The 26,789-nt window shown below is 50.8% G+C and overlaps 2 protein-coding genes across 2 annotated transcripts; both read left to right on the forward strand.

Annotated features, from left to right (window-relative positions):
• The first annotated feature begins 15,478 nt into the window (after positions 1-15,478).
• On the forward strand, positions 15,479-17,360 carry NPPB (natriuretic peptide B). Its single transcript, XM_059042135.2, has 3 exons — positions 15,479-16,081; positions 16,341-16,596; positions 17,165-17,360. Exons 1-3 carry the CDS (start codon positions 15,956-15,958, stop codon positions 17,179-17,181), a joined length of 399 nt encoding a protein of 132 aa, XP_058898118.1. The 5' UTR covers positions 15,479-15,955; the 3' UTR covers positions 17,182-17,360.
• A 6,456-nt stretch (positions 17,361-23,816) lies between these two features.
• Positions 23,817-25,319, forward strand: NPPA (natriuretic peptide A). The gene is made up of 3 exons (XM_067021129.1): positions 23,817-24,080; positions 24,179-24,490; positions 25,014-25,319. Exons 1-3 carry the CDS (start codon positions 23,961-23,963, stop codon positions 25,023-25,025), a joined length of 444 nt encoding a protein of 147 aa, XP_066877230.1. The 5' UTR covers positions 23,817-23,960; the 3' UTR covers positions 25,026-25,319.
• Positions 25,320-26,789: the final 1,470 nt, after the last annotated feature.

The following is a 26,789-nucleotide window of genomic DNA, read 5'->3' on the forward strand; positions in this document are numbered from 1 at the left end:
GATTTTCCTGTCATACTCTGGCTATTTTCGCGGTCTCTCTCATTGCTCTACGCAGCCTTTTCAAGGGGGGAGCATGGCTCCAGGTCCCGGCCACGTCCAGGAGGACGCAGCTAGCGCGCATGGGGATGGCCACCTTCCCTGGGGAGCAGCATCAGGAGAAGAGCCGGCCAGGGCAACATCAGTGCCCTGCCAGCGCCTCCCCTACTTCCCACAGCGGCCTGCTTCCCGCACACCAGCCCTGCTCCTGCGTCGGACCCTGCCCAGCACAGGGTGTCCTCTCCCGGGACGGCTCTATTAATATCCCTCATGTGGACGTCGCGGGACGGCCATCCATGAGCTCGTCCTCACGTGTGGGCCCCCCTCCACGCCGTTCATGAATGTGGCCCTCCAGGCTGGGCTGGCTCCCTCCCCGTCCCCTGTGCCCTCTCTCCGTTCTCTGCTCCTTCCCTCCCTCCCCTGATCTGTTTCCAGAGCGTCTGCAGGATCTAAGCCACCACGTGCTTATTCTTGACAATGAGGCCACCGAGTTAGAGGCACTGTGTTTACATCTTATGCTGAACGAACAATGTCTGCCTGGATGCGTGCCCTGAGCAGCCCTTCCCAGGGGCTTCAGTGTGAAAGGCGCCCGTGCAGGGGTGCGAGCAGCAGTGGGAAAAGCCACTCTTGGTCCCGTGTGTAAGGTCTCCTCTTTCACGGGTGTCCCTGAGGATCCCTGATCCCATTCTCCTGACCCTCGTGAAGAGGCTGTGAGCTGCTGGAGGGCCGGCCGCTGGCTGGCCTCGAGATCCATGAACAGGTTCTTAGCCTCTAATTCAGTGAATCTCATTCTTGGGAGTTTATCTTGAGTAAAATATCTAAGACCGTGGCTCTCAGTAAGGTGCAATTTTGCCCCCAGGGGACATCTGGCAACGTCTGGAGACATTTCTGGTTGTCACAATTTGGGTAAAGGGGGGTAGAGACCGGGGATGCTGCTTAGCACCCCACAGCACATGGACGGCCCCCCGACCCCAGCAGAGGATTATCTGGCTCCAAATGTCTATAGAACTGAGGTTGAGGAGCCCTAATCTAAAAGGACGAAAAGCCTACATAGTTAAAGACTTTTATTGCAGCATTATTAAAGCTAACGAAAAAAATCTACACACTATCAAATTAGAAAATAATTAATTATATTCAGAATATTAAACTCAGAGAACTATAAAACAGCCATTTAAAAAGATAAATATGATAGCTCTTTGGCAACGTAGAGAAGTATATTAAAATTATACATGAATATTATATATAATTATATAGATGAATTCCTCAAACAATTGAATGAACATTACTGTATGACTCACCAATTCCACTCCTAGGTATATAACTGAGAGAGGCGAAAACGTATGTCTACATAAAAGCTTGTACATGGAGGTTCATGGCAGTATTATTCGTAATAGCCTAAGGGGGAGGCAACTCAAATGTTCATCTGTGGACAAATGAATAAACAAAATAAACAAAACGTGACATGTCCACACGATGGAATATTATTTGACTATAAAAAGGAGTGAAGTACTGATATACATGCTACAACATGGATGAACTTTGAAAACATTACACTAAGTGAAAGAAACCTACCACAAGGGGTCACACAGGTTATGATTCCATTCGTATGAAATATCCAGAATAGGCAAATCTATGGAGACAGAAAGAAGATTAGTGGTTGCTTAGGGCTAGAGGTGATGACGGGCGGTAGGGGATAATGGCTAAAGGGCATGGGGTTTCTCTGAGGTGATGAAAAAGTTCTAGAATGGTCTATGACGGTGGTTGCATATGTCTGTGAATATACTTGAAGCTATTGAATGATACACTTTAAATGGATGAATTGTATGGCATGTGAATTATATTCCAATAAAGTTGTTTAAAAAATACAGACACATATGGATTAAAAGATGTGGATGCAAAAAGAAAAGTAAACATATATATGCATCATTCAGTCTTCACACGTCTGGCGAGGCCCCTTCCATGTGTCCAGCCCTGCACCAGCCATTTCTTGTGCATCTGACTCATATCCTATGCAGCTCCCACCCCAGTGGGGGAATCAGACAAGCCATGGGTAATTAATTATGCTACAGTGTGAGGAGCCTGTTGATAGAGGTCCATACCGGTCTCCGGGAGGAGCAGGGAAGGAGGAAGCAAAGCTCAAGAAAAGTGACCCAGCAATCCCACTACTGGGCATATACCCTGAGAAAACCATCATTCAAAAGGAGTCGTGTACCAAAATGTTCATTGCAGCTCTGTTTACAATAGCCAGGACATGGAAGCAACCTAAGTGTCCATCAGCAGATGAATGGATAAAGAAGATGTGGCACATATATACAATGGAATATTACTCAGCCATAAAAAGAAATGAAACTGAGTTATTTGTAATGAGGTGGATAGACCTGGAGTCTGTCATACAGAGCGAAGTAAGTCAGAAGGAGAAAAACAAACACTGTATGCTAACACATATATATGGAATCTAAGAAAAAAAAAATGTCATGAAGAGCCTAGGGGTAGGACGGGAATAAAACACAGACCTACTAGAGCATGGCCTTGAGGATGTGGGGAGGGGGAAGGGTAAGCTGTGACAAAGTGAGAGAGTGGCAGGGACATATATCCACTACCAAATGTAAAATAGATAGCTAGTGGGAAGCAGCTGCATAGCACAGGGAGATCAGCTCTGTGCTTTGTGACCACCTAGAGAGGTGGGATAGGGAGGGTGGGAGGGAGACACAAGAGGGAGGGGATATGGGAACATATGTATATGTATAACTGATTCACTTGTTGTAAAGCTGAAACTAACACACCATTGTAAAGCAATTATACTCCAATAAAGATGTTAAAAAAAAAAAAAAAGAAAGGTGAGGGGTGGGGTGTGAATGGTAGGGTCAAAGCCAGGGTCATGGTGAACACGACACCAAGCTGAGCAGAGCTCTCCAAGTCGTTGTGAAGGGCCTGTCTATCAGTCAGTTCAAGGGAGCAGCTTGTGCTGCAGAGAATAAAAGTGGAAAGTGAGATGGGCCAAACTGTGGAGGGACTCAGGAGACTGGGTAGGAAGTCCGGGTGAAAATGAGCAGAGAGCTGGGGGCAATAAGACCAATAGTGGGCAGTGGGGCGTGGCGGTCGTAAAGGGTTGAATGGTAGCCTCCAGAAAGGTATGTCCGTGTCCCAACCCCTGGAACCTGCAAATGTGACCTTACTTGGGAAAAGGGTCTTGAGATGAGATCATTCTGGATATGGGGTAGGCTCTCAAGCCAATGACAGGTGTCCTTATAAAAGAAAAAGAGGAGGTGATTTGAGACTCAGAAATCCAGAGGGAGAAGGTGATGTGAAGGCAGAGGTAGAGATTGGAGGGATGCTGCCATAAGCCAAGGAATAAACACCTGGAGCCACCAGAAGCTAGAAGAGGCCAGGAAGGATCCTCCCCTAGAAACTTCCGAGGAAGTGAGACCCAGCCAACACCTTGACTTTGGACTTCTGGTTTCTAAGAATGGTGAGAGAATCAATTTCTGTTGTTTCAAGCTGAGGGATTTGTGGTACTTTCTTTTGGCAGCCCTGGGAAACTCATGCTTGCAGTGAATATGAGGGAAGGCGTTTTCTCTCTCATCACCTTCAAGTCATCCTCAAAGCTAGAGATTGGGTCTTGTTCACAGTGGAAGGTCCACCATCGAGGGTACAGCTAGGGGCCAGCTGAAACAGTCGCCACTCCAGTTATTTTAACAGAGAGAATTTAACATATAAAAATGTTCATTAGGCACGAAAACCTGAAAAATTAAGAGAACTCTGGGTGTCAAGGAGGGAGTCAGCGCAAGAAGAAGTTGTGGCCCCGGACCGGAGTAACGAAGGGTTGAAATGCTTAAAAGTAGACGTTTGGAGGAGGGGCCCCATGGGGCTGGGACCCAGACCTCTGAGGAGGAAGGAAAATAAACAGAAGAGGTACTTGGCGCCAGCTCTTTGGGACAGGCAGGGTCCCACTGAGTGTGAAGTCATGAGTCAGAGAGCAGCCCTCTTTGGCCTTAAGCACCCCATTGGCCCCATCTTACTCGGAATAAATTTAGCCTAAGTCCTAACCAGAAGGCTCCGCTCTGTCCAGCCCTCAGCACCTCTCTGAGCTCATCTCCTCTCTCTCTTTTCTCACCCACTCCACTCCCTAATGCTGGCCTCTTTGTCATTCGTGGACATTCCAACACGCTGTAAGGCTGCCTGACCCACTCTTCCTGTAAATATGATTGAGGCACGCTCCTCACCTCCTTCAAGCCTTTGCTCCAATATCACCTCCCTGATGAGTTCTTCCTGCAAACAACCCCTAACACAGCCATCCCTCTTCTCTGCTTTATTTTCCTCCTTAGAGTTATCACCTTCTACTATACTAAATATTTCAGTTATTGGGGGTTTTAAAAATTTATTTATTTTTAGTTTTGGCTGCACTCAGCCTTTCTCCCGTTGCGGCCAGCGGGGGCTACTCTTCGTTGTGGTGCGGTGGCTTCTCTTGTTGCGGAGCACGGGTTCTAGGCACGTGGGCTCAGTAGTTGTGGCTCGCGGGCTGTAGAGCGCAGGCTCAGTAGTTGTGGCGCATGGGCTTAGTTGCTCCGCGGCATGTGGGATCTTCTCAGACCAGGGCTGGAACCCGTGTCCCCTGCATTGGCAGGCGGATTCTCAACCACTGCGCCACCAGGGAAGCCCATAGTTATTTGGTTGTTCTGGTCTATCTCCCTCTATTAGAACATAAGCTTCCAGGACTTCTCTGGTGGTCCAGTTGTTAAGACTCCACGCTTCCAGCGCAGGGGGCATGGGTTCAATCCCTGGTCAGGGAATTAAGATGCTACATGCTGCGTGGAGTGGCCAAAACAAAACAAAACAAACAAACAAAAACTCCCCCAAACCCCATCATCTTCCCAAAGACAAGGCTTTTGTCTCTTATGTCCACTGCTGTATCCTCAGCACCCAGGAGAAAGCAGGCATTCCATGAATGTTTGTTGAGTGAATGAATGAGTAAGAACCGTGCCCAGTTTAAACGCAGCTGCTATAAAAAGAGAGCGAGTGTCTCCTCACCTCTGAATGGCCCGGCCACCCGGCCTGCCCTTCCGGCCCCTGTCAGGAAGCCGTCTGCTGGGGTTGCTCTGTCCTGGACAAAACTTGAGACTGGCCCGTCACTCCCGACCTGTGGCCATCTAGTGCCTCCAAGCCCCCATCAGCCCCTTCCAGCAGGAAGAGAGTGTGGTTTCCTGGGGTTGTTGGCCGGAGCCTGCCAGGCCAGCGAGGAGAGCTTGGTACAAAGTATGTGTGTCACCCGTCACCCTCCGAGCCTTCAGGTCCTAGAAACCTTGTGGGAGATGGTAGCTGAAAGCAGGTGACAGGCCAAAGGGCTGCCTTAAAATAAGTTCCTCGCAGGGCCTTGTGACTGTCCTGGCTTCTTCTGCCCCATTTTCGGGCCTGGGGTGCCTTCCTCCCCCTCGCACAGAGGGCTCAGCTGAACCAGCCGTGACCTGGACAGGCTGTGAGACCTGTGTGAGGAGCAGCCGTAAGCCGGAGGAATAAGCACCCAAGGTCAAAAACATTAGGTGATGATGATGGCGATGAAGATAAAGGGTAACCGTGAGGGTGGTAGCAGAAAGCAGCAGACTCAGAATAATTCAAGGAGGGTTAGTAAAGGGGGCTCTTGGGACTTGCCTGGCAGTCCGGTGGTTAAGACTCCACACTTGCAATGCAGGGGGCATGGGTGCCATCCCTGGTCGGGAAACTAAGATCCTACATGCCACGTGCCGCAGCCAAATAAAAAACAAAAGGAGGGAGCAGTTTCTGAAGGTGTGCACACACAGTACAAAGGCCTGCCCACGAGCACTGCTTACAACAGCCAAGACGCGGAAGCAAACTAAGTGTCCATCCACAGAGGAGTGGATAAAGAAGATGTGGTACATCTATATGATGGAATATTAGCCACACAAAAGAATGAAATAGTGCCACGTGCAGCAACATGGATGGACCTAGAGATGCTCATACTAAGTGAAGTAAGTCAGAAACAGAAAGACAAATACCATATGATATCCCTTATATGGGGAATCTAAACTATGACACAAATGCATTTATTTACAAAACAGAAATAGACTCACAGATATCGAAAACAAACTTATGGTTACCAAAGGGGAGGGGGAGAGGGATAAATTAGGACTTGGGGATGAACATATACACACGACTATATATAAAATAGATGACCAACAAGGACCTGCTGTAGAGCACAGGGAACTCTACTCAATATCTTGTAATAACCTATAATGGAAGCGAATCTCTCTATATAAAACTGAATTGGGCTTCCCTGGTGGCGCAGTGGTTGAGGGTCCGCCTGCCGATGCAGGGGACGCGGGTTCGTGCCCCGGTCCGGGAAGATCCCACGTGCCGCGGAGCGGCTGGGCCCGTGAGCCATGGCCGCTGAGCCTGCGCGTCCGGAGCCTGTGCTCCGCAACGGGAGAGGCCCGCCTACCGCAATTAAAAAGAAAAAAAAAAAAAAAAACCAGAAAGAGGAGGACAGGAAAGAGGAGGGAGCGGACAGCAGAGCTCGTAGACAAAGTGTAGGCAGAATTGCTCCTAGAAAGAGTAAGTCCAGCTGTGTGTCCAAATACTGATCCTGGGTCTGGGACTTGGTGGTTCACCGCACGAGCTACAGGGAAGGGGCTTGAAAGTGAGTAGGTCAAAGGTGGCAGCTTCGACAAGGCAGCGCTTTGGGGAGAGAATCCCATTAACAGATGTGGTGGCTTATCTCCAAGATGCTCGCCGACGATTCCTGCCCCTCCTATAGATGCCTGCCTCTCTCCCGTTGTATCCGTGCGCTGGGGCTGCTGTAACAAAGTATCACCGGTCAGGGGGCTTAACCAGCAGAAGTTCATTGTTTCACAGTTCTGGAGGCTGGAAGTCCAAAATCAAAGCGTTGGCAGGGTTGGTTCCCTCGGAGGTCCATGAGGAAAGGGTCGGCTCCGGGGCTCTTCTTGGCTTGTGTCTAGATGGCTGTGGCTCTCCTTCCTGTGACTCTTCACCCTCTCTTCCCTCTACACGTATCTCTGTGTCCCAATTTCCCCTTTTGATAAGGACACCTGTCATATTGGATTAGGGCCCCCTTGAATGACTTCATTTTAACTGGATTTTCTCTGTAAAGACCCTATTTCCAAATAAGATCACGTTCTGAAGTAGTGGGGATTAAATTTTGAGGCGACACAATTCAATTCATAACCCCCGCTGGGAGCTGGAATCCATTCCTCCTTATATCTGAGGGCGTCTGTGACTGTTTTAACCAATAGAAAATGATGGAGGCCACACCTTCCGGGCCTAGCTTATCAGAGGGGCAGCTTTCACTTTGGGGCCACTAGCTGCGGGGAAAAGCACTACTGCCGGGGAAGCTCGAGCTGGCCGCACGGAGAGGGAGATGGACTCGGCTGGCCTCCTTATTCCAGCCGCTCCAGCTCAGGGAACAGCAGTGAATGAATGAAGTCTCCAGACCACTCATCTCAGCCATCATCTTTTTTTTTTTTTTTTTGGCCCCGCTGCGCGGCAGGCGGAATTTTAGTTCCCTGACTAGGAACTGGAGATCAAACCCGCGCCCCCTGCCGTGAAAGGGCAGAGTCTTGGGCTTCCCCGGTGGCGCAGTGGCTGAGAATCCGCCTGCCGATGCAGGGGACGTGGGTTCGTGCCCCGGTCCGGGAAGATCCCACGTGCCGCGGAGCGGCTGGGCCCGTGAGCCGTGGCCGCTGAGCCTGCACGTCCGGAGCCTGTGCTCCGCAACGGGAGAGGCCACAACAGTGAGAGGCCCGCATATCACAAAAAATATTTTTTTTAAAAAAAGGGCAGAGTCTTTACCACTGGACCGCCAGGGAATTCCCGTCGCCTCAGCCATCATCTGAGGATAACCCTTTGAGGTACCTCAAGTGAGAGCAAGGAAGCTGAGCCTCATCAACCCCTGGGACCAGGAGATACAATAAAATGATGGTTATTTTAAGCCCCTGTATTCTGGGGGGTGGGTTTGTTATGCAGCAAAAGGTAACAAAACGATAGAGAAATGGTCCTTGGAGACACGGCAGTGACTGGAGGGAAGTAAGGGGGTGCTAGGGTTGAACTGTGTCCCTTCAAAATTCGTATTTTGAAGTCCTAACCCCAAGGACCTCAGAATGTGACTGCATTTGGAGATAGGGTCTTTAAAGGGGTGATTAATCTAAAATGAGGTCATTCAGGTGGGACTAATCCAATAGGACTGGTATCCTTATAAGAAGAGGAAATTAGGACACAGACATGCACAGGCAAAGACCATGTGAAGATGCAGGGAGAAGACAGCCACCCACAAGCCAAAGAGAGAGGACCTCAAAAGTAACCTACCCTGAATGTAACTTGATACAGCCACTACGGAGAACAGTCTGCTGGTGGGTGGGAGGTCGACATATGTGTCCTTAGCCCTGCTTCTTGAGGAGCCCTCTTCAGCCTGCTGAAGGGGGACGTCTGTCTGCCCATTTAGACTGTAAGCAACTTGAAGGCAGGCTTTGGACCCTCTAATTCCTCCATCTATCCCCACTGCGCCAGGACAGAGCTCCTGTAGGACGTGGATTCTGAGGTGTGTCTCTCATCCTTCCTCCTGCATCTCTCCCACCAGCTGATCGAGCTCCGACTTTCCAGCCTTTTGGAAAGTTATTGAACATCTTTTCTGTTTTCTGTCTGACTGTGGGGATGAACCCCCATTACAAGAGGAGAGACTCAAATTAGACAGTGCCCAGCAGTTTTGTCTGCGAAGGCTCTAGATCTTGGGCTGTTACCAAGGGCTGAGATAGTTTGTTCTCAAGATACATTTCTAAAAGAAAGGCATGCTGTTTCTTTTGGGGACTGTGTCAGTTAGGAATCTTTGAGACAGAAGTGATAGAAATCTAACTTAAATTGGTCTAGGCCAAAAAAGGGGGGCATATTTATAAGTTCACATAACCAAAGAGGCCAAAGTAGATGGACCTCAAGCATTGCTGAGTCCAGGGGCCCCAATGATGCCACTAGGATGTCAGCCATGGGGACATATAATGAGTACAATCCTTTTGGGAGGTGGTGGGAGGGATAAGGGGACCCTTTCAGAAATCTTTTTTCCTTATGAGGTTGTAGCAATGCGAAGGAGAGAGGAAAGAAAGGAAAGAGAGAGAGAGAGACTATTATCCTGCAACACATAAGCAACCCCTCCACTCTAGTCAGATGCCTTGAATATTGCTGGCGAGGCTGCACATGGGATGGGAAGAGTCAATAGCTCTTTTCTTCCAGGCTGCCAAACTCCGACCTTCCTCTGTTAACCATCAGTCTAGAGATTCACTTCAAGAACAGAGAAGATCTACACACTCAGACTGGTTTCTAAAGAACCCCGAGCGCGCGCGCGCGCGCACACACACACACACACACACGCCTATCACAGCTGTGAAGGATCTGATGTCCCTCTGCAGGTGGTTCCTGGCTTTTGGAGAAGGTCTAAGGGTCACAGAAGACGGAGGTATTCCTGGGCGCTGGGAGCCGGCAAGCAGACGTAACCATGAACTAGGGGCAGTTGACGGTAACAACACTTTTGTGGCTGGGAGAATTCCTTGTCTGATTCCTTCTTCCTACACAGGGGAAACAGAGTGCCAGGGCAGAGAGAGGACTTGCATAAAGCCACCCAGTGAGACAGCAGTAGGCAGAGGTTCGCCACCAGCTCACTCCTGGGGCAGTGCTCCTTGCTCCTTCTTTCCCCTTTTCCTAGGTGCCCAGGGCTCTTATGCTGCCCCATAGCTGTCCAGGGCTGGGCTAGAGATGGGGTGAGAAGGGGAGCTGCAGAGAAGTAGCTCAGTACAATTGCAGCTGAGCCATGCTACCTGACGGGCCCAATGGCCCCAAACATTTCCTTACCTGCATCTGTCTTCTGCCAGGAGCCTAGGTGCTCTAGACTGAATGTCTGTGTCCCCCACAAAATTCACATGTTGAAACCTAACCCCCAGTGTAAGGGTGGAGCCTCCATGAATAGGATTAGTGCCCTTATACATGAGACCCCAGGGAGCTCTCTCATCCCTTCTACCATGTGAGGTTACAGTGAAAAGAAAGCTTGTGAAAGAGGAAGGGGGCTCTCACCAGACGCTGAATCTGCCAGCACCTTGATCTTATATTTCCCAGTTTCCAGAACTAAAAGAAATAAATTTTTGTTGTTTCATCCATCCAATCTGCGGTATTTCTTCTATTACAGCAACCTGAATGGACTAAAACCCTGGGGGTGGTAGCTGAGCAGTTCACCGGTCCCCCAGCTCTGCCCAGAACACTCCTCATCTTCCCTCTTGTGGCCGATTCCTTCTTATCCCTCAAAGCATTAGCCCGGAACCACCTTCTCCAGGAAGCTCTCAGAGCACCCACGTCTCCGTGCTGGATCAGTCACCACAGTCACCCTAGGGGCCTGTGACCGCGTCTGTTTCTCTCCCTACACTGTATGCTCCTCAAAGGTGGGATCTGTCTTGCCCACTCCGCATCCCCACCTCCCAGCCGAAAGCTTAGTTTTACCTGCACAGTCCCATTTCATCTTCACAGCAACCCTATGAGGTGGACATGAAGAACCATGAGAGATGAAGCAACTTGCCTGAGTAGCAAAAGGCTGAGGTAGGATTGAACCCAGGCAGTCTGATCCCAGGGACTGGACTCCAGGCCATTGTGAGCCCAGACCTTCAATGAAGACTTGCTGAGTGAAGTAAGGGTCTTCCTTCTTCCTCTGTAGCCAGCACAGCCAGCACCTAGCGCCCCCCTAGGGTCTGATACTGGAGAGAACCAACACTGCCACCACAACCACCTTTACGGGGGAGGGTCACCAAGTGCCACACGCACTGTGCTCGGTATTTTACGTATGTTGTATTAGTTTCCTGTTGCTACTGAAACAAATTACCCTGAGAGTAGTGGCTTCAAATAACACAAATTTATTTTCTTACAGTTCTGGAGCTCTAAAGTCTGATATGTATTTCATTGGGTTAAAATCAAGGTGCTGGCAGGCAGGCCTGTGTTCCTTCTGGAGGCTGTGAGAAGAATCCATTTCTTTGCCTTTTCCAGGCGCTAGAGGCCACCTGCATTCCTTGGCTCATGGTCGTCTCTTCTTCCATCCTCAAAGCCATCCTCACAGATGCCAGCCGTGTAACACCTCTCCCCTCTGACCCCCGTTTCCACCCTTCCATGTCCTCTCTCCAGCCCTGATCCTCTTACCTCCCTCTAGTAAGGACCCTTGTGATTATACTTGGTCCTCCTGGATAATCCAAAGTAAGCTACCCACCTCCACATCCTTAACTTAATCACATCCACAAAGCCCTTTATACCATGTAAAGTAACATATGCACAGGTTCTGGGGATTTGGACATGGACATCTTTGGGAGGCTATTATTTAGCCTACCACGTATACCATCTCATTTAATCCTTGAGTGGTCATACTGTGACATAGATGGTGTGATTGTCTCCATTAAATAGAAGTGGAAAGTGCATAGCACGTCATAGGCACTCAATATATATTTGTGGAGATGATCTGGTGTAAAAGGGGTCCTTCCCTGGACAGAAGTCCCGGGAGTATGTATTCAGTCTTGTGTCTGCCCTAAAGTCTTCTTCCACAATCCCCCCCACTGGGGGAAGATAGACGCTCTGTCAGAGTGCTGAGCACTTAATCGTTTCCCCCCGGGGTGGCTCTGTCTCCCCAGCGAGACACAATCTCCGTTGATGCAAGGATGAACTCTCACATGTATTCCAAATTCTTTGGCTCTTTTCACACTGCTATGGACTTTCAAAGACACCATTTTCTCCCTTTTAGTCCTTGCAAGGAGGGAGCATATGTCCATTTTGTGGAAGAGTAAAGAGAGACTCAGGCTAGATGCAGAGTCAGTTCTTGACAGAACTGTTGGTTGATGTACTATGCCTTGCTCCCAACCCTTCATATCATGAGCTCTGCTCTTGGCAGGCTTCTGCTGTCTCTCTCTCTGCTGTTTAACCTTTGGATATTCCTCCTGTAGTGTGCATGAACACACACACACACACACACACACACACACACACACACACACACACTGCTCCAGCCCCCAGAATCTTCCCAGGACAGCCCTTACCTCTCCCCCATCTTCGCCTGCAAAATTCTCATCTTTCCCACGCTTTACAGCCTTCCCCTCATGTCAGCCACCAGACTTACATCCCTTATTGCACAGCTCTCTGTAGCTTTAGAGACGGCAATAGATTATCCTAATTTTTCTTTTTGTAGAAGAACTTTGCAATCACCCTGGCAGTGACTAAGAGCTTCAGGTCTGGAATCAGACTGCCTGGGTTGGAATCCACATTTTACCACTTGTTAATTGTGTGACCTGAAGAAAATAGATTAAGGCAACCTGTTGAATGGGAGAAAATATTTGCAAATGATGTGTCTGATAAGGGGTTCATATCCAAAATATATAAACAGCTCATACAAGTCAATATTTTAAAAACCCAATTAAAAATGGGCAGAAGAGGGGCTTCCCTGTTGGTGCAGTGGTTAAGAATCTGCCTGCCAATGCAAGGGACATGGGTTCGAGCCCTGACCCAGGAAGATCCCACATGCCGCGGAGCAACTAAGCCCATGCACCGCAACTACTGACCCTGAGCTCTAGAGCCCGCAAGCCACAACTACTGAGCCCACATGCCACAACTACTGAAGCCTGCGTGCCCAGAGCCCGTGCTCGCAACAAGAGAAGCCACGACAATGAGAAGCCCGCGCACCTCAACGAAGAGTAGCCCCTGCTCACCGCAACTAGAGAAAGTCCGCGCACAACAACGAAGACCCAACACAGCCCCCCACCAAAAATAAATAAATAAATATTTTTTATAAAGGGCAGAAGATCTGAAACGACATTTTTCCAAGGAGGACACACCGATGGCCAACAGGGACATGAAAAGATGCTCAACGTCATAAATCTTTGGAGAAACTGAAATCAAAACCACAATGAGATATCACCTCACACCTGTCATAATGGCTATCATCAAAATGTTTCATGAGGACAGAGTTTCAGTTTAGGAAGATGAAAAATTCGGGAGGTGTATGATGGTGCGAGTTGCACAACAATGTGTATGTACAGTTCAGTGCCACTGAACCGTACAGCTAAATATGGTTAAAATAGTAAGTTTTATATTATGTGACTTTTAGCACAATTTTAAAAACATTTAAAAAAAAGACCACACATTACAAATGTTGGTGAGAATGTGGAGAAAAGGGAACCCCGATGCAAGGTCGGGGGAATGTAAACTGGTACAGCCATTATGGAAAACAGTATGGAGGTTCCTCAGAAAACTAAAAATAGACCTACCATATGATCCAGTAATTCCACTCCTGGGTGTATATCCAAAGAAAATGAAAACACGAATTAAAAAAAAACCATATGCACCCCAATGTTCATAGCAGCTTTATTTATAACTGCCAAGTTATGGAAGCAACCTAAGTGCTTATCAACAGATGAATGGTTAAAAAAATGTTGTATATATAGACAATGAAATGATACTCAGCCTTAAAGAAGAATGAAATTTTGCCATTTGCAACAGCGTGGATGGACCCAGAGGGTATTATGCTTAGTGAAATAAGTCAGACAGAGAAAGACAAATACTATATGTTTTCACTTCTATGTAGAACTTATAAAATAAAACAAATGAACGATATAACAAAATAGAAATAGCCTCAGAGAGGCAGAGAACAAACTAGTGGTTGCCAGTGGGGAGAGGGATGGGGAAGGTGCAAGATAGAGGAAGGGGATTGTCGCTGCCAGCACGACCGAGGGCTCAAATTCAGGCGGCAAGGGGATGAGGAAAAAGTTTAAGAGGAAAGAGTGAGGACGGGAGGGACACCAGGAGCCATTGTAAACAAGTGTCAATTTTATTGTTTATATGCACAGCTTTTATAAAATGCAGTTACAGGGAGCTCAGGGAGTTAAAGCATACTAGGTTCTGTTTAAGATTAGGTTGGTTTCTTTCTCGTGGGAACAGTTTGTCCTTCATCCTGCTAGCTTCTTGATAACAATATTTCTACCGTCTGTGTTTGCACCCAAAGTTTCTGCTATGACTGGGCATATTGTTCTTGACCTTGTGATAAACATTAGCAAAAAGAGGGGTTTTCATCTGCCCATAATGAGCTTCACTTGCACCTGTCATGCACTGATCACCTCGGGGGGAAACGCGGGTTGGAGAAGTCCCAAGAGCGTTGGCTCAACCTTCCTGAGGCACGCATGAACGCCTGCCTCTATTTTGGGAGCCTGTGCTCAGTTGGTCATTTTCCTCCAGGCCAAATACCCCTAACGGGCATGGCGCGCTCCACAGGGGATTAAGAGGTACACCACAAGGGATAAAATAATAAGGTACACAGATGCAATATATGGCATAGGGAATACAGCTAATATTTTAAAGTAACTTTAAATTGAATCACTGCGTTGTACACCTGAAACTAAAATAATATCGTGCATCAACTGTACTTCAATTAAAAATCAATTTAGGTGTAAAAAAGAAAAGAAAGTAAATAGATTTCTCTGAGCTCCGTTTTCTTATCTGAAAAGTGAAGAACTACCGTAACAATTTTCTCACTCAACACCTGGAAGTTGCTATTTTTCAGGCAAGATTTGCTTAGAGGCCTCAGCTCCCGCTCCCTGCTGCCCGGGCCCCGCTTCTGTCACAACACATTTCCTTTCCTAAACACTGCTCGTCCCTCCTGCTGCTGCTTTTTGGTCAGCACAGGTTATCTGGTAGGGGTGGTGACATCAGTCACGCACACTTTAGGGGGGGGTAATCTGCCGCGTCTCTTCCCAGGGCCACTTTTCTACGGAGCCCCTTTTGCAGTCACGCACCGGAGGCGCAGACCACCCGCGAATGGGAATTAGAGCGTGGACGGCCAGGTGAAGGAGGCGTGCTGGAAGGCACCCCTTCACACCCTTCGCGTCCCACCCAATAGATAACCGTCTTCCAGTCCCCCCTTGCTTTTTCCGTTACGTTGGCTCGGTGGGAGAGAGGAGGCGTCGGCACCTGGAGGAGACGTGATAGAAGGCATTCCTGAATGACTTCATCTCTGGGCCTTGCCTCTCAAAATTCCTGCCAAATCAGCTCTACACTTTAAGGGATGGAAGAAGGGTCAGCATTCCAGAAGTTCCTTGTCATACGCAGACTTTTAATCAGGTGACACTGGAGAATTAGCATCCTAGTGCAGGAGGTTGTGAGAGGGCGGAGAGGGGTCTCCGACGTCTCTTGCCCCTGCCCCACGCTTGTCTTTCTGGCAAGACCCAAGTTGAGGGCAGCGAGTCCTCTTGCGTCGTCGGCTCAGAGCGATCAGGACCTCGGACAGCGGTCAGAGCGCCCTGAAGACCCGCCGCCGAGCGAGGTGCCGAGAGTTAGTTACAGGCGGGGCGGGAAGACGCGCTGCGGCGGGGGTGGGGGGTGGGGTGGGGGGGGTGTCGGCTGGGCCTGTTCTTTCTCTGAGTCACCCCGGGCGCCCGGCAGTTGCGTCGGGCCTCTGATCGCTGGGGTTCCCTCTGCTCTCTCCAGGAATGCGGGGGAGGAGGAAAGAGAACAGAGCCGCTCCGAGGCCCCGGGGTTTTTGCAGGAAAGGGGGAAGCGAGAGACAAAGGACCTGGCGGGGTCTCCCCAACCCCGCCGACGCGCCCCCCCCTGCCCCCGCCGCGCGCTCCCGCTCCCGGCCGGCCAGGCCCATTTCTATACATGGCCCGCTCTCCCGGGCCGCCGCCCCTCCGCGCGGGGAGCTGCATTCCCCCGCCCTGAGCTCAGCGGGCCGGGCCGGAACGCGCCGATAAATCAGAGATAACGCACAGGGGCAGGGCCGGCCCGGCTCTCCGGACGGGGGATAAAAGGCCGCGGTGGCCCGAGGGCCCAGGAGGTGACGTGTGAACCGGGACCCAGCGCGGCGGCAGCAACCTCTCTCCGCCCCTCCAGCGACATGGACCCCCGGACGACGCCGGCCCGGGCGTTCGTGCTCCTCCTGTTCCTGCACCTGTCGCCGCCAGGCTGCCATTCCTCCCCGCTACGTGGCCCCGGCCCGGCCCCGGGACTGCGCGGGATACAGGTGAGCGCTGCCCAAGTGCGTACACCCGGCTCGCCGGGGGGGCACCGACGGCAGCAATGAGCGGGTCCCCACCGAACCCCACCCTCAGTCCCGAGAGGTCCCCACCCTCCCTTGGGAATTCGCGAGAAGAGAATGAGAACGCGGCGAGGCCGGGTGCGGGACCCCCCGCCCCCAAGGCGCTCGGTCTGCCTTGGCACCATCGACGGCGGCTGCGCCCAGGTGCGGGGTCCTGAGGCTCCGCCTCCCCCACCCCTCGCAGGAGCTGCTGGGCCGTCTACGAGGCAGGGTCTTGGAGCTGCAGGCCGGGCAGATGGACCTGGACCCCCTCCAGCAGGGCCACGGCGTCGCAGAAGCCTGGGAGACGCGGGCGGCCGCCCCCCCGGGGCTCCTCGGGCCCGGCAACAGCGTCCTCCAGGCCCTGCGGGGAATACGCAGCCCCAGGATGACGCGCGACTCCGGCTGCTTTGGGCGGAGGCTGGACCGGATCGGCTCCGTCAGCGGCCTGGGCTGCAATGGTGAGCGCCCACCCCACTCCCACCGCGTGCCGCCTTTCTGGGTTCGATGTCTCTGGGGCCCCAACTTCGAGCAAAGGACCCCTGGATATCACTCTCGCTGACAGTCCTCGGGGTCAAGGAGCGCCTTTCTGGAAATATTAAATTTTGAGAACATTCATTACCATGCCCGGGAGTTCCCACCCACCTTCTGAGCACCTCCTGCCTCTCTTACCGAAAGGGGCAGGATCCCCTTAGGATGTAATTCGCTCATCCCATGAATTACATCCACGTAATTCGGTCAATTGCCTGGCAGCCCCTTCTTGGCGCCGAAAGAGTATTAAACATTTTCCTCCTGGTTTCCCCTGAACTGTCTAGAGCTGCAAAGGCAGGGGGCGGGATCACCAGGGTGATGGTAATCCCCAGTTTGCAACGAGGAAAGCGAGGCCCAGGGAGATAGATTCTTCCAAAGCCTCAAATACCCAGATGAAGTGAAGAGGTGGGGGCACAGGTGGCACCGGGCGAGGGGAAGCTCGGGGCCTGCCCGTCTCCCAGCCGAATGTAACCGTCACTCTCTCTCTCCCCCACACAGTGCTGAGGAGGTATTAAGAGAAGGTCCCGGCTGCATCGGATTCTCCCTCAACCCCCTGCTCCCCTTTGAAGCGACTCCTATTTATTTGTACTTATTTATTTATTTATTTGGTTGTTTTATGTGAGATGGTTCTTATCTTTGAGCACAAATTTTCCACGATGAAATAAAGTCAATATTATAGCTTTTCCTTTTGAAATTGATTTGTCTCAGTGTTCTAAAAAATAATCCATCATTGAAAAACGGTCAAACACTGTGTTTTCTTGAAGATCCCAAAGATGTCCTAATGGTGGGGCGGGGACATGGCTTCAAGGGCTGGTCAAACAGTTTTGGGGGCGGGGGGTGGTGGCTGCTTTTCTTTAAGGGCTTTTCATGCTCTGAAATGTCTCTAAATATCTCAAGCACTTGAGACACTTCCCAGAAACTACTTTTCAAAGGCCGGCAGTTTCTCCCTGGGAGTCGAATGGGCCCTGATGTATTCCTGTGACATGAAGGGGTGTGTCAAGGTTTCTGCCCCTTGACAATAGCCTTCCCTCTGCCTGGAATCTGCCATTAGAGGCACTCTCCCTGTATTTGTTGTTTCCAGAAGCTCTCAGAGATTGGGGGTGCGCTGTGTGTGTGTGTGTGTGTGTGTGTGTGTGAGAGAGAGAGAGAGAGAGAGAGAGAGAGAGAGAGAGAGAGAGAGAAAGAGATATGCCAGCTTATTTGCCTTCCTGATGGGGGTGAGCCCTCCATCTGCCCCAAACCTCAGGTTCAAGTCTTCAATTCCTGATGTCATCCTGGAAAGGAGGCTTCTAAACCCTGAGTTTAATAGCATTTTCATTTCCTGAGCCCATACGTTTAGAAGGGCCTGAAAGAGGCCCAGCATTTCAGGGTGCCCTTCCTTTGGGGCCCCACATCTTCACTTCCTCTCTGCCCTAGAGAGAGAAGACCTTTATTCCAAGGCAGAAAAGGAGACAAGCACTAGAATCCTACTGTGTTGCCTTAATCAGCAGGGAGTCCTGGTAGAGGTCACTGCCCTCTCCTCTCAGGGTCCTCCTTCCCCTGCATCTTGGGTTCCAGGCATCCCAGGTCATGCTGCAGAACTCTCTCCTGCTTTCAGGCTCCCAGGCTTCAGCTCATGCAGTTTCCTTTGCCTAGAATGCCTTTTACGATCCCAGCTCTGCAGGAGGACAGGACTATTATTACCCCCTCTTTATGGATGAGAAAACTGAGACCCAGAAAAGGGAAGCATCTTACCTGAAAGCACTCAGCTGCTAAGTGCCAACATGGAAGTTTGAGCAGAGATCCCCGTGACTCTCTTAAGGCTTTCCTGCTGTTCTCACCTGATGCTTCTTTGAGTGAGAGGGAAAGAGAAGGGGTGGGTCTTTGTGTTATTTCTCATTTTAACCCAGTGTGCATTAGACATATCTAACGAGATTAAGATTTTGAAAATAAGGTTTTAGGACCAACTTATTTTCCAATAAAACTGTGAGCCATCTTTGCCTAATGTTTTTGACCCAGGACGGTAATGAGTAATTAGCACAGTTAACATTTATAAAGGCCTCACTGTGTGCCAGGCCCAGTTCCATGAACTCATATTAGTCCTTGCAACAACTATGCAGGGAGAACTCTTGTTATCCTCCATTTGACAGATGGGGAAATCGAGGCACAGAGAGGTAATGTGACATTGGCTCCCACTCTTGTGCCCCCAGCATCTGGTCTCTGGCACTGCCAAGTACAGCCCCTGCCCTTGCTGCTTCGGTGCACACCAGCCCTAATTTCACCCAGCAGCACTGCACTTTCCTGCCCGAGGACTTTCTCTGGCAGCCAGAGTCCACTTCCTGTGGGCAGGCAGGAAGTGCTGGGGAATTGACTTGGACCAGGAGCGACACTCAACCAACACCTAGGAGCGCCCTCGGTGCACAGGTGGTGTGTATCTTTCACTGGTTACTGGCTTTCTCTGTGAGGGGTTGGGATTAAGCTGCCCCACTCCCCTGCCAGTATTTCCTGGGATTATCTCCAAAATAAACTACTTTGCTTGAATACTTGTCTCAGATTCAGGAGAACCCAAACTATAACACTCCCGAATGAGTAAACCTTCTCCCAGGGCTCCACCCTCGATGACTTCAGCCCTTGAAATCTTCCTGGACTCCATTCTTTGGCTGGACCACCCAGGCAGGTACCATGTCCACTCCTCCTTCCTTCCCTCACTGCTCATATTGGCACACCAGCTTCCTAACTGGCCTCCCTGCCCTGGGCTCCCCTAGCTGATTCTTCCTGCACTGGGGGAGAGAGCAGAACCTTCATGCCTTAGCCAGCAGGTGACTCCCCCTCCCTTTGAGGCCCCTAGGGAGGACAAGGTGCAGGGGTGGGCCCTCATGTATGTCCTTGGATGGTAGGCTGGAGGGGGTGTTTGTGAATCACGGTCATTGTGGATGTAATTAGTTGAGATGAGGTCATGCTTGAGTGGGGTGGGCTCCTATTCCAGTATGATTAGTGTCTTTATAAGAAGAAGAGAGAGAAACACAGAGAGGGAAGACGGTCATATGATGACAGAGACAGAGATTGGAGGGATGTATCTACAAGTCAAGGAATGCCGCAGATTGCCGGCAGCTACCAGACACTGCAAGAGACAAGGAAGGATCCTTCCTTACAGGTTGTGTGGGGAGCCTGGCCCAGCTGACACCTTGATTTCAGACTCTAGCTTTCAGAACTGTGAGACAATACACTTCTGTTGTTTTAAGATACCCAGTTTATGGTGCTTTGTTACAGCAGCCCTAGGGATCTAATGCAGTGTCCTCATCCTTTTCTCTCCTCACAGACTGTTCGAAGGTGCTGGGTTCCACGAAGCTCTCTGGAGATGTGCAGTATGACCAGCCAGCTGACCAACCAACCGCTAAGCTGTTTTTGCAAAGCTGTGACCAGCTTGGAAACATATCGCTTTATCTTTGCTTTTTCTCTTTCCTTACCTGTGGTGGGCAGCCTCTGAGATGGGCCCCATTCATGCTCATCTCCTGGTATCCATCCCTTGGTAATCCCCTCCCTCTGAGTATGGGCTGGACCTTATGACTCACTTCTAATGAACACAGTACAACGGAAATGATGGGGTAGCACATCCAAGATTAGGTTACAAAGAGATGATGGCTTACATAATGTTTCCCTCTCTACCTAAAGGAAGTCAGCGGCATCTCTGTGGAGAAGCCCACGCGGTAAGGAACTGACATCTCCAGCCAACAGTCAGTGTGGACCCGAAGACCTGCCAACAGACACACGAGTGAGCTTGAAAGCAGATCCCCAGCCAAGCCTTGAGATGACCGCAGCCCCGGCCAACATCTTAATTGTAGCCTGTGTGAGCTCTGAACAAGGGGCACCCAGCTAAAGCAGAGCCAGATTCCTGATCCACAGGAGCTGTTAGATAATAGATGTATAGTTGCTAAGGTTTGGGGTAATTTGTCACGCAGCAGTTGTTGACTAATACACTATCTCACTTCCCTTTGCTCCTCACTCTTACTTCCCTTGAACTAGAACCCCCATAAAACTTTAGCAAATCAACTTGTCTTGGGCCTTTTTTCCTGGGGAAGTTGCCCCCAAATTCCAGTCTCAGTGACCTCCATGTTGCACCAGAGAAACAGAACATCGTTTTCAAAGTCCAAAGCAATCATTCCTAAATACGCACCAATGTCCTACCAATTTCTCCCAACTGGGGCTTCTGCTTTAGGCTATTTAGGTCTAACAGACTTGTCCCATGAATGTGATGGGTTTTTCACAGCGGTTGTGCCCCCATGTGATGTTGCTGGGCCCTCATGGCTCCCCGAGGCAGCCCCCAGCATCCCCGTGGAGAGTCATGAAACCAAACTTGGCTAGAAACTGGAGTTACCCCATTCTGTATCCTCCCACCCATCTGCAACCTTTATTCCATCATATGACTAAGACGACTTGTTTCCAGTGATAAGGAAATAAAGCCTTTTGATTTTTCAGCTAGTGGGAGAGGTGGAGGTGGAGGTGGACCTGGTCTTCTGTGCCTCTTGCTTTTCTTCTCTCTCACTCCCACAGGCTGGCTTCTGAACACCCCATTAAATATTAACTCCTCCACACATACCCCCCGAAGTGGAGCGGGGGCACGAAAATGAAGAGAAACTGTACGTCAAGGCATTTTCCATTTCAGGGACAAGTCAAAGGCTTTAAGAGGGTTGGGCGGTAAGTGTATTGGGGGATTGTCTGTTTTCCCTGGGCCCTGTTAGTGCAGGGGGTGGTGCTGGTCCTATACAAAGTCAGGGTAATAAACCTACTTATTCTTTTTTTTTGCCACCCACCTTGCACAAAAAGCCAAAAACGATAGAAGAAACTCAACAAATGACACTCGTGCCCCACTCCAGTTTCACTCTGGAAGACAAAATGTAACTTTAATAAAAGGAGCTGGGAAAATTCTGAAATTCTCCTTCTGGAACCTTGGACGGGATCTCTGCTTTTCCTTGGGCCACCAACAGACTTCAGAAGTGGCTCAGGACGCAGGAACAGCATCAGCCCCCAGAGGCCAAGCCGTGGCAGAGGCCACCTGCCATGATGCCCTTCCAGAAGTCTTGCCTGCATCAGAGGTCTGTCTCAAAGGGTATCTCCAGGCGCACGCAGCAAGGAGCATCCGTTCCCCCAGGGTGGCTGCTCACTGAGTCCTCTTTGCTAATAATAACCCTGCCACCGGAGCTATTAAGCTGTGAGCGCATTCCAGAGACCCGTCGGGATAGAGTGGTTCTTTGCCCGCAGAGCTCCTACTCAGAAGTGCACTCATTTCGGATTTCAAGTTGAGTTTGGCCGACCCAAATCTTTTCTCCTTTAGAATAGCCCCCACCACCGAACACCTCTCATGACCCCTGGCCACGTAATGCCCGGATTTCCTGCCCTTTCACTGCGTAACAGCCTCTCTGTCTGATCAGCACAGTTGGGGGAGGGTCCGGCCAGGACAGAGCTGTCATTCCACCCACGTTTCCTGAGCTTCTACGGGGTAGATCGAAACGTGTTAGGTGTGTAAATAGGTCATGGGGCTTGGATGCGGTGCTTCCCTGAGACAGTCCACATACAGGCAGACTTGCCAAGCATGCAAAGCTGCAGCCCCAGGGCAGGGGGAAGGCGAGGAGGTGCTCAGAGGCCACCTGACAGGCTGGGATGAGGGTGGTGTTTAATCAGGAACTGAGACTAAAGGGCTTGTTAAGGAAGCTTCGCGCCAAGAAGCAGCAGGGTGTGGGAAGTGGGTGGAGAGAATAGGCGTTGGCGTCAGACCTTGGGTCCGAGTCCTGGTTCTGCTGAGTGACATTGGGCAAGTGACAGCTGCTCTCCGTCTCGGTTCTGTCCCTCTATGAATGGGGACAATACTACCCACCTCCTGGGGCTGGTGATGAAAAGGAAAGAATCCATAGAAAGCTCTCAGCACGGTGCCTGGCACATTCCAACCAACCAGTAAGGACATCGATCGTGAGTATCGTGCAATTCTATAGCAATTCACACTTCAAACTACGTCCACATATTAATAGCTCTTACGGGCCTCACAGATGAGGAGAATAAGGCCCCAAAGATGTATGCACTTTGGCTTGTTTGAGGCTGCAATGCACGGCTCTCATCCATTCAAGTGTAATGTTTCCCCCGGATACTTTACACTGAAGAGTGTAGAGCATTAAGTCCAGTGCTTAGTAAGTGGAGGCCACTCATTACACGTGGACAGGCTCGCTGCCTGGTACTGCTCTTTTGGGGGTCGGGAAAATGGCGGCTTCAGTGGCTCATCTCTTGCCTGGCCTTGGAGAAGGACATGCGAGGCTTTGAGGGAAATTCCATGGGCCACAGCTGCATCTCACCTTGCTCCGTCAGCCAACTTCGCCCCGGGAGCTTTCCCGCGAGGTGCGAGGCATTACAAGCTTCAAACCCAGAGTCTGAGAAGCAGCAAAGCTTCTATAAAGGAAAACGCTGGCATCCTCTTAGCGCCCCTCTTCCCCAGCACCTTGGGGGAGCCGTGCGGTGAAGGAGGGCGAGCTTTGCAGAGGAAAGATTGTGTTCCCCAAACTTTTCTTGTGTTTCTAGCTGGGAGCGGAGTTCTCGGGACATTTGTCACGTTTGCTTCTGGCTGACTTAGTATTCTAAAAAGCAACTCCCTCTTCACCTGACCACTGAGAGTGACAGCCAGGTGTCAGGACAGCCGTGTGGAGGGAGAGGTCTGCCCTCGCCGCCCGCCGATGAGTCAGGTATGAGGCCAGCTTGAGCATCTGGACTAATTTGTCCTGAGCTGAGCTGCCGGCTGCCTGCCATTTCCTCCCCTCCCGCCCTTATTTGGAGCCCGTGACAGCTGAGCCGCAAACCAACGGGGGAGCTGGGCGCCCGGCCAACCGCCACCCCCTGCTTCCCCGCGTGGGTCCCGTTGCTGATGAGAAAGAAGCCTGAGGCATCGCTGTGAGATAACCAAGGACTCTTTTTTGCTCTTCTCACACCTTTGAAGTGGGAACCTCTTGAGGCCAATCAACAAGAATGTGGCTCCTGCCGCAGAGGGTCCCGGGCCCGTTGGAGCTGCTCAAGGCGGAGGGGCTGTGACGAGCTGCCTGAATTGATAACTTTAAAAGGGCATCTTCTGCTGGCTCCTCGCTCAGCTGCTTTATCGCCGCAAGTGACAGAATGGGGAGGGTTCCGTCCCTCTTGTGCGCTCAGAGAGCCAAGGGGCTATAAAAAGAGGAGGCGCAGGGCTGCTGGGAGACGGAGACGGAGGAAGGCCCCGGGTGGGAAAGCAGAGAGGAGAGAGAAGAGGCAGCAAGCGCCAGGCCACTCCTTGACCGACGCCAGCATGGGCTCCGCCACCATCGCCGCGAGCTTCCTCCTCTTCCTGGCGTTTCAGCTCCCGGGGCAAACCGGAGCGAACCCCGTGTATGGCTCTGTGTCCAACGCAGACCTCATGGATTTCAAGGTAGGGCCAGGAAGGGGGCACGGTCTGGGATGAGGGGGCTTTGTGACACTGTGTCAGGCAGTGAGACTTCTCCCTTCCCCTGTTTTCCTTTTGTAAAGAACTTGCTGGACCACTTGGAGGACAAGATGCCTTTAGAAGATGAGGCTGTGCCCCAACAAGTACTAAGTGAGGGGGTCCCTCTCAGCCCCCTTTCTGAGGTGCCTCCCTGGACCGGAGAGGTCAACCCAGCCCAGAGAGATGGGGGTGCCCTTGGGCGGGGCCCCTGGGAACCCTCCGATAGGTCTGCCCTCCTGAAGAGCAAGCTGAGGGCACTGCTCGCTGCCCCTCGGAGCCTGCGGAGGTCCAGCTGCTTCGGGGGCAGGATGGACAGGATTGGAGCCCAGAGCGGACTGGGCTGCAACAGCTTCCGGGTAAGAGGAACTGGGGATGGAAACGGGGTGGGCGGGAAGGAAGCTGGGGTTTTGTTGAGGTTCAAACCTTGTGAAAGAATACCACCAGGGGACACCTTCAGCAGGAAAGGGAACAGCAGAGAAGGTTATTCCCTTTGAAATTTCTGTCCCAACTGGGTAGGTGCCCCATGAGTCTCAGAACCATGATACCATCCTCAGCTACGGCCTGCTGAGAAAATGCTAAGAAGAAAAGAAGTTACTGCCAGGAGCACTGGGAACTTAATATGTTCATGGGACCAAGTCACATGCGTATTGCTGACTGGCAGTTCACGTCCCTCGAGGACCCGTCAGATCCCGAAGGATCGGAATTTCCCGGGATTGACTTTACTAGCTTCTAATGGGCAGTTTGTTTACCAGTTCATGGAACTCAGAGGGTCGTCAAGCTGGAGCGGGGGCTGGTGGGAAGGGAGCACGCTCCTATGAGGCTGACTTTTTCCAGTGGAGGCAGGTCACCAAGCCAAACATGTCTCTGCTCTCTTTGTAGTACCGAAGATAACAGGCCAGGGAGGAAAAGGCGGGCCAGGCCCCGGGCAGACTTCGAGAGACCCTCATCCCCTGGGATCTCTCACTCTACTTTGTCCCATCTCATTGCCATCAAGTTGAGTTGTGACGAGCGTCCTATTCAAGCATCAGCCTCCTGTCAACATTTCTCACATTTTATGCTAAATGTAGGTAAAGTGGTTTAGTTGTGGCTTCTCCACCTCTCCCACCCATGCGTTACATTTTAATCACCTGTTACTGGCGTCGGTTTGAAAATGAATAAACTTCAGCACCACGGACAGAAGCCGAAGGCTTGGTGTGATGTCTTTCATTTCCTGGGGAAGGGAGTTCAGCCTGATAGTCCTTGTCATTTTACCTTTTGTCAGAGAGAATAATGCTCAGTTCCTTTCTTCCTCCTTTTTTTTAAAAAAATAATAAACTTATTTTGGGGAGCAGTTATAAGTTCACAGCAAACTTGAACAGGAAGCGGAGATTTCCCACATATCCCTGTCCGTCCCACATGTCCATCCTCCTCCATTATCAACATCCCTGCCAGAGCGGGACGTTTGTTACCACGGATGAACCTACAATGACACATCATGATCACTTAACGTCCACAGTTCACATCGAGTTCGCTCTTGGTGGTGTACATTCTATGGGTTTGGACAACTTCGGCTTCCTTTCATTTCTCCCTCCGTGAGCACGTGTGTGCGTGTGTGTGTGCGTGTGCGTGTGCGTGTGTGTGTGTGTGTGTGTGTAGGGGGTCGGGTCTCAAACCACAGCCCTCAACTTGCTCTCACTCACACTGCAGCCTCACCGTGGATCCTGAAAAAGCCCCTGGAGACCAAAAGGGCATTTATCTTTATATTCACATTTGCTCACATTCAGGGCACTTATTTATTGAAAAGAAAACTTACAAACATCTGGGCTTTTTCTCTGGTTACATCGGACGTAGCTTGTACTCGATATGACACTTTTTGTACACTTTGTGGTTTTTGGTTACTGTTATTATTATTATTTTTTAGAGGCACATATGTAAAATGAGGGCACTAACTCTTCTCTGACACCTTTTGAGGGGCAGTGAGGCAGCTGAGGGAATTGCACTTTGAATCTGAAGAAGAGTCGGCAGGATATTTGGGTTTAAAAGCTGAGCAAAGGGGCTTCCCTGGTGGTGCAGTGGTTGAGAGTCCGCCTGCCGATGCAGGGGACGCGGGTTCGTGCCCCGGTCCGGGAAGATCCCACATGCCGCGGAGCGGCTGGGCCCGTGAGCCGTGGCCGCTGAGCCTGCGCGTCTGGAGCCTGTGCTCCGCAACGGGAGAGGCCACGACAGTGAGAGGCCTGCGTACCGCAAAAAAAATTTTTTAAAAAGCTGAGCAAAGGGCTTCCCTGGTGGCGCAGTGGTTGAGAATCCGCCTGCCGATGCAGGAGACACGGGTTCGTGCCCTGGTCCGGGAAGATCCCACATGCCGCGGAGCAACTAAGCCCGTGAGCCATGGCCGCTAGGCCTGCGCGTCCGGAGCCTGTGCTCCGCAACGGGAGAGGCCACAACAGTGAGAGGCCCGCGTACAGCAAAGAAAAAAAAAAAAAAAAAAAAAAAAAGCTGAGCAAAGTGAAGAAAGAAATGTTTGCTGTGCAGACAAACTTCAAGCTTATGTGCCTTTGGGGCACTAAAGTTAAAAATTAGCCATTGGCTTTCCCAAATTCAGGTCCAAGGTATTTGGACTTGTAGGTTTTACTAAGGTGGGAGCCACTGGAGAAGTTTCTTTGTATCTTTGTATCT

This window comes from Kogia breviceps, chromosome 1 (assembly GCF_026419965.1).
Source record: "Kogia breviceps isolate mKogBre1 chromosome 1, mKogBre1 haplotype 1, whole genome shotgun sequence".
Lineage (NCBI taxonomy): Eukaryota > Metazoa > Chordata > Mammalia > Artiodactyla > Physeteridae > Kogia > Kogia breviceps.

What these genes read in the sequence shown, in the direction of transcription:
- NPPB (XM_059042135.2), top strand. Translation starts at nt 15,956, where the DNA reads ATGGACCCCCGGACGACGCCGGCCCGGGCGTTCGTGCTCCTCCTGTTC. An exon ending in CGGGACTGCGCGGGATACAG is followed by an intron (nt 16,082 to 16,340) that starts GTGAGCGCTGCC and finishes CACCCCTCGCAG; the next exon opens with GAGCTGCTGGGCCGTCTACG.
- NPPA (XM_067021129.1), top strand. Translation starts at nt 23,961, where the DNA reads ATGGGCTCCGCCACCATCGCCGCGAGCTTCCTCCTCTTCCTGGCGTTT. An exon ending in CAGACCTCATGGATTTCAAG is followed by an intron (nt 24,081 to 24,178) that starts GTAGGGCCAGGA and finishes CCTTTTGTAAAG; the next exon opens with AACTTGCTGGACCACTTGGA.